A 7,878-nucleotide genomic window follows, 5' to 3' on the forward strand; every position below is an offset into this window, starting at 1 on the left:
CAATAACCTCAGGCAATCTATACGATAATTTATTTTCCCAAAACTAACCCCTACCTAAACTCTGATAAAAACAATAATCAAACAAAATATTATAATTAAGGTAAAGGCAGTACAATGGATTAAAATACCGGTAAAAAGGGGCAATTCGCTGCCCATTGTATAATTTGTGTTCTCGCTCTCCTTCTTTAAATTTGGTATTCTCGCTATCGCCTCTGTGATTACGGATAACCGATAAGGTGGTAAAGATTAAAAGTTCAGAAGCCCTTCAAAATATTTCGAGTCATCAACTTGAATGCTTCGCCAAACAAGAAGAAAACAAAATCTTTCATGTATTAGCTTTTGTGCTTTTCCCTTTATAGTCAAAAAGTTCTCACTAATAAGATGAATACACAACACTGGTTAAAAGAAGTGAACTCCTGGGGCATTCATTTATATTTATTATTACTATTATTTACTGGTTTGAATCATTGCTGAGTGTACGCTGTTTTATTTATTGGTTATAAAAATACCAATTTATCTACAATATAATAAGATATTATTAACCAAGATTATGGAATAGAACCTAGCAATTACTTCAATCCTCCACCACACCATACTAAAAGCATATTATTATCTATAAAATACGATCATGCTTCGAAGACCATTACACCGCCGCAATGTCAGCGCGTGTATATTTCATTTTTAAATTCAGACCGTTAACGTCAGATTCTATATCTTCTGCCCAGTGCGTCCGTGAATCCTGTTATACCTAACATATAGGGAGTAATATGTGTACTCTAAAAATGGAGTAAATTGGCTTCGAAATTAATGGATTTTTTCTGAGATTCTGATAAATTTGCTAAAATTATTTGGAAATCTCACGTACAGCAGTCAACCTTCCAGATTTTAGTGTTTTTGAAATTTTAATAATATTGAATTTATTTTACCATAAAAACAAAATTCAAACACTTCTACAATCAATTTTTTTAAGGAAAAACTCACAAGGTTGAGAACAATTTACTCGATCGCTAATAAACTTCAGAATAATATGGCATTCATGGGACGGTCGGCTACCCAATTATGTCTAGTATTCGTTGATGTTACACACGCACATGGCAGCAACAAAATAGAAAAGATAAGCAGGAGATTGTCTATATTATTAACATTGATATACATTTATAGTACATGGTGAGACCCTTGGATTCATATTCCAAGTGGTCTCTTGGACTCCTTTTGGCTGTTCAGCGTCCACACCAACCCTTAGAGGATTAGGTGTCCAACATTCCCCCCTTAATCCGAAGGGTTATGTATGAGTCCAAGAAGAGAGCTGTAATACAAAACGTGCAAAAATGCATGGGAGCAGTAGCCTGAATGCGCTCTCTGAAAGTGTTGGTATCAAGGGCGATGGTTTAAGGATGACCACCAACACTGGAATGCTTAGCGCAGTTCCCAGAACTCTTCCAAGTCTAGCATGAAGCTCAAGTCTTCTGCTAGAGGAAGTGCTCCTGATTTTTTGAAGAGGGAAACCTTCAACCATGAAAGGGAGGTCTCACCCCGCATAAAAAGGAGAACCTCAACCTGAAAAGGGAGGTCTCAACCTATGATGGTTTAAGGATGAACAACAACTCTGGAATGCTTAATGCAATTCCTGGAACTCTTCCAAAACTAGCAAGAAGCTGAAGTCTTCTGCTAGAGGAAGTGTCCCCAATTCTTTGAAGAGGTGTCACAAACTGAAGGCATGCTCAGGGAAATCTTTGTCTCTGGCTACAACTCTGAATCAGGTGTGTCAAGTTGTGGCTCGGGCTCGCTTGATGTGACTTTGAAGCTTGTAGATGACCATCATTCCCCCCACTGTCAAATACATGGTGAGATGATGGAGAAAACTCAACTACAAGATTGTTCAATACTCTAGAACAAGTTATAACATGTGACTGGAATATCTTCTTGGCTGTTGATACCCATTGCCAAGAAGTGATCCATCCAAGATGAATCTTTTTTCTTGCAGGAGGTTTGTTTCTGAAGCATCTGTTTGAAGAATGACCAGTTTTATGAGAGTTCTTACATGGATGAAGATCAAAACAATGATCTTTCAGATGACCAACTCGGTCACAGTGTTGGCATTTCACAATCTGTTGCTATGTAAAAGGGGCAGAATCTAGAACAGCTAGAAGTGAACTGTCATGAAGGAATCCAATGCTCTAAAACTAGATGGGATTTGAGTAATCTGGAATATGAAAGGACACGTCCTTGTCATATCCAAGACCAGTTTTGTGCTTGTTGTGGACAAGCTCTTCCCATGGTTTGATGATGGGCTTGGGAAGTGCAAACTGAACTTTTGCATCTGTATGTAACTCAGCTGTTTTATTGGGCACTCGATCTATATCAAATGTAACATTATTGTCTTGTTGTTTATGGGAGTTTGTTTCAATCTTCTGAACAGAAACAAGTTCAGAATGATGACTCCATTATTGTAATTTTGCTCGCTGTAGCTGAGATTCAAGCTGCAAAAATTCAATTTTCTCTTGTGCATTTTGTAGATAGACCTGAATGTCTGTGAGAGAAACTTTGTTGACTTTTAATGTATCATGAGTAGTAGACAATATTAGAGTTTTGAGGAACTCTAATACTTCATTAATTATGGCCATTTTTTTTCAATGTCAAATTTACACTTTAAAATTTGTTCACAACTATGAACCAATGTCACTACAAGGTATTTTCAAAATTTGTTCTCCGAGAAAACTACGACAATCAAGTGATATTCTTCCTTGAGGAATGAATCAAAAGCAAGATTTTAACTCTACAATTATTCTCCAAATTCACACACAACGGTGGTTGGTTGCATTCATATACAAGGAAAAGTATATTGTGCATTCCCGAATGATGAGACTCAAAATAAGAAATAGGTCAGTTTCAAATCTAGTTACGTAGACCTCGTTCCACCATCATGGTGAGGATAAAAATCTTGTGCAAAACCGTTACACCCCTACTTTCTCCTCAGGGCATATAGTGGCATTCAAGTAGTTGAATATTATAAAATAAACATTTTCTCGTACCTTTTTAACTTCTCATGGAATTGACTTGCTCCATATGACTAATGGAATGGCAAGGGTGTAATGCATTCAGGAGTTGAACTCATTATTGTTGAAGTCAGATGCTTTGCCATCAAACATATGAATAGAGTGACCTTTCTTGAATCTTTCAAGCTCTGTTTAGGAATAATAAGTTGTGGCAGCAATCATTGTTAGGCTACAGGTGACCATTCTATGCAAAAGAAGGCTTGGGCTGGCCCAGAAATGAAAAAGTGCAACTATTGTCTGGTTAACCTCTAGTGTGGGCTAGCTCAATATTGTATTGTGCTCCTTTCAATGAATCTTCAGGAGAGGATCTCAGTTTTGCCTTACAAGCACAAGAATGAGGATACATATGTGTATGTTCAGCCAAAAATTTCCATACAGAACTTGTGCCCAAATGATAAATCTTTCCACATTTTTTAGTAGTGAATCTTGGCTTCCTGAAGTGGCCTTTGACAGATGCATCAACACTATGAATTCTTCAGACAATTGCAACGACAAGAGATTGGGGAATATTAATGGCTACCAAGCCAATACAGCCACCTGTGAACGAATTAGGAAGAGGAAGTGTTCCAAGGTCTGCAAGAACAGTGAAGAAGTTGAGAGCCAAAGGATGACTCACATTATTGTTGAGCACAATAGGAGAAAGCAAATGAATGAGCATTTTACAGTCCTGTGTTTCCTGATGCCAGTCTCTTTCATCCAAAGGGGAGATCAGGCCTCCATTATTGGAGGTGAAATTGACTTTGTTAAAGAACTGGAACAACTCTTGCAGTCTCTTCAAGCTCAAGCTCAAAAGTGTAGAAAACAATGTGAACTGGAAGGATCTCAGAGTCCGAAATCAACTGCCGCTCCCTTCAACGTTTTCTTCCTCCCTCGACAGTATACTTCATATTCATCACAGTGAACATAACTAAAATGTGAGATGGAAAGCTCTAATTTGGATCAGCATAATGAAATTACTGTAGAAAGCAAGTCTGCAATCACTGATGTAGAGGTGACTGTGATTGAAACACATGCCAGTCTCAAAGTTCTCTCTCTAAAGAGGCCTGGACAACTTCTCAAAGTCATATTGGCTCTTGAGAATCTTGATATGACAATTTTACACTTGAATATTACCACTCTTGATATTTTAGTGCTCTACTCCTTCAACCTCAAGATTGAAGAAGAATGTCAATTCACATCTGCAAATGAAATAACAAGTGCAGTTCAGTAGATATTCAGTATCAACCATTCCAACAGTACAAATCTAGTGAGAAGCCTCGTTTCTTAGTTACTTTTTACTCTGCATGTTTGTATCATATAATCCTCTCCAACGTATCAGGAAACTAGAATGTAAAGAACTGAGGGACTTAAGTTGCTGGGTCTATTGTATCACAAGAAGAAAAGTTGCAAGATTGTCAAATCCCTGAACTGGGACAGATTTCCTAGCACAGAAAAGGCCACAAAATTAGTGGCAAATTTGAGCAGGGCCAGAATTGGTCGGCTCTGATACCATGTTAAACACACACATGGCAGCAAAAAAATAGGAAAGATAAGCAAGAGATTGTCTATATTATTAACAATGATATACATTTATAGTACATGGTGTGACCCTTGGATTCATATTCCAAGTGGTCTCTTGGACTCCTTTTGGTTGTTCAGCTTCCACACAAACCCTTAGAGGATTAGGTGTCCAACAGTTGATTCCATAACTCTCGGTTTTGTCATTTACCTTCAAATCAATATTTTCCATATAACCTAGTGCCGGTAATCAAACCCTAAATGCTGCAGTAATAGCATGATATCACTACACAGAACTGCATTAAACTAGATACATATTTATAATCTACTTATCAATTTACCTTTTCACACATCTTTTCTTAAAAAAAAATCTTTATTAATAAGGAAAAGTTAGGCTTTATCCCAACCGAGATTTCATCGATCTCTAATGGTTCAAATTTGGAAAGATGGTTTCTAACTTCCTATAATTTATGCCTTTCTCGCACTATTCCCTGTGCTTTTTATGGGCTACTTTTCACACTATTCACTATATTTCTACGCCGATAGGTGTCCCTCCCATTGGAGTTGGGCACTTTAATCATTTTCTTAATTAATATTTTGATCGAACGGCCTAAATTGAAATATGCCAATGCATTCTCCTAGTCGTCACTAAATCAATGAATGAAATTCGCAACAGTAACTTTCTTGCATATCTAAATCATGTGATTAAACCGTGTTTAAATTAAAAATTTACAAACCTTCATTAAAGATTTACCATACCATTTGTTAATCGCCACCTATTATGATTAAGACGAAGTGCAAAGATTAAAAATGGTTGTGAAACGTACGAATCACCATCACCATCCATTTCAATTCCCTTAGGAACACCAACTGTTTCAATTCTACCTAGACATCACTCACCGTTTCAATACTCCTATACAAAATGTGGCCAGAGGGATGTAAGACATTAATTTAGAATGGCAATCACTAGCAGTTTCAATTTCATATATCCAACACTTACCGTTTCAATTGGCCTCCTCCATGCAAATAACCACACATTAGATGGAGTGACACATTAGATGAAGCTTCGCTCGAGGCATGTAACATAGTGTATATCCCGAAAATATAAAATAATGTATGTCGGGAACTATGCATGTAATGCAAATTGATACAATTGAAAATATTTGACGGATGAATGCATGATGCCCTCAAAGACATGGGGAAAACTCTTGTGAAGGGGATATGCCATGAAGCCCGGCCATTATGGATGAACTATGTAACCCGAAGTGGAGTCTAGTGCTCGCTCTTGTATTAATCGTCGCTGGTTTTTTGCTCCTCGATTCCTATTATGTCAATCTGGTGCTATCATTTATTTCGCAAAGAATCATGGATTGCCTTCACCTGGTCCCTCTGTATCAATACATGAATCCTAGTCCCCAGCACCCTCACCCTCGATCGAATCAATTGGCAAAATTCCTTATAACAACAGCTCTGTCCATAAGGTGATTGAACCTAATATAGGTGAATCTTTTTTTGTTTTCTCGTTGATAATAGCCAATAGTATTCTGAGAAAAATTTTAGACGAGTCAGCCAATTTTAATAATATTTTACAATACTTTTATAATAATTTTTAGTTAATTTAATGGGTTTTAAGAAATGGGAACAAAATTTAATTGAATTTTTTTTTGTGGATGGATGCATGGTAAGCAATGCAGAAGGGGAGGCGTAATGTTCCGAAGGTGGAAATCGACCTGAGACACGCTCGAGTAGCCATAAGCAAAGCAATTTTAGAAAAGGAACAGAAACTGGAGCTGGGGTATTTCTTTGTTCCAACTGGTGACATATACCAAAATGCTCGTGCCTTTCAGCAGTAAAAATTTATTTCAAAAATATATATACACACGCTGGTTCATTATATCTTAAAAACATGGATTTTGGTCACTATTAGTAGAGCTTATTTGATTTGAATTTTCTGTGTTTTTATCATGAGGAGTTACAAAGAACTGGAGAAGCGTTTCAAGATCTTCGTATACTGAGAGGGGAAATGATGGCACGGGTGCAGGCGTGATTGAAAAACGTTCAAAACCTTTCACAATTTCTTCTAATTTTGGCGGAATTCCTTCTTGAGTTTCAATCAGAATATCATTCGTTTACCCTTAGATTAGACTATTTCTTCATTAATGGGCTAACTCTTTTTATAACCGCAATAACCAGAGTTTCCTTTAAAAAAAATTAGATGCATTTATTTAAAAGGGATGTGATGCAATATTATTGTAATCGCACTTCGCAATACACAAAGGACCGGGGCTCTTACCTTTGAATATTCCGATCTGATTAAACTCAACGATCACTGTATTACAATCGCAATCTTCGTAAGCCAAAGCTCCTCTTTGAAGTGACATGATAATACTTAGTGATATCCGATCACATATCGCAATCGCAATGCTCCCAGGTCTATTTCCTTTCGTCCCTTTCTTAACAAGCGATGCAATATCACTTAGCACAGGCTAACGCGATATTACTTTATGATCCAACAGTCACAATTAATCACTGATCCAATGGTTGTGATTAAATTGCATATCGGCCGATCGTAATTTCGCAAGTCGCAAGATTTGAAGGCTCGATACAATGTCGCTTGAATGCTCTGATGCGATCAGGGTCGTAGACCCGATAGGGTTAAAGTCCACCTTCGTAAATTTTCAGGTCCAGATCTTATGATAAACGCCCATTTACAATGGAAATTAGACTGCACTTATGGGACTTTTCTTTTAAAGCATGAATTAAAAACCGAGCTCGACTCATTATTAACTATGACTCAAGAATCAATTGTAAACACGCCAGATCTAATAAACTCTGAGATTTTAAAGATAAACTGACATTTCACAAATGCAGAGCCAGACTACGGAGATCACAAATACCTACAAATAAATTTGTTGTTCCAAAAATTCTGGTTGTATTAAATACTTTTTTCTTGTTTTTGGCATATGTAGGGGCCTTATGCATCTGAAGGAAATCCACTCTTGTAATAAAAAAAACATTGTTTATATAATTAGTGTTGGTTTGTAAATTTACAATGATAAATAAATTGGTGATTGGTTCAATTTTGTGCCCGCATTTCCTACGCGTTTGTAATATCATTATGCTAATCATTAAAAAACTTTATTTGTATAATTAGTGTTGGATTATAAATTTACATTAATTAATCATGTGATTAACATGGTTTTAAAACCAATTTTAAAATGGTGATAACAGTTTTACCTTTTAACAATATTAATATGGTTTTTGTTTCTTTGGAATGAAAAGAAAAGACTTACTATATTCATTTAACCAATATTAACATAGTTTT

At 36.5% G+C, this 7,878-nt stretch overlaps 1 protein-coding gene across 1 annotated transcript; it reads left to right on the forward strand.

Annotated features, from left to right (window-relative positions):
* The first annotated feature begins 3,522 nt into the window (after nt 1-3,522).
* Nucleotides 3,523-4,266, forward strand: LOC149235509 (transcription factor bHLH94-like). The gene is made up of 2 exons (XM_089368570.1): nt 3,523-3,932; nt 4,023-4,266. The coding sequence occupies exons 1-2, from the start codon at nt 3,523-3,525 to the stop codon at nt 4,264-4,266; spliced, it is 654 nt and encodes a 217-aa protein (XP_089224696.1).
* Nucleotides 4,267-7,878: the final 3,612 nt, after the last annotated feature.

Source organism: Pinus tabuliformis, chromosome 8 (genome assembly GCF_031772625.1).
Source record: "Pinus tabuliformis cultivar Carrire ecotype Pingquan chromosome 8, CPIR1, whole genome shotgun sequence".
NCBI lineage: Eukaryota > Viridiplantae > Streptophyta > Pinopsida > Pinales > Pinaceae > Pinus > Pinus tabuliformis.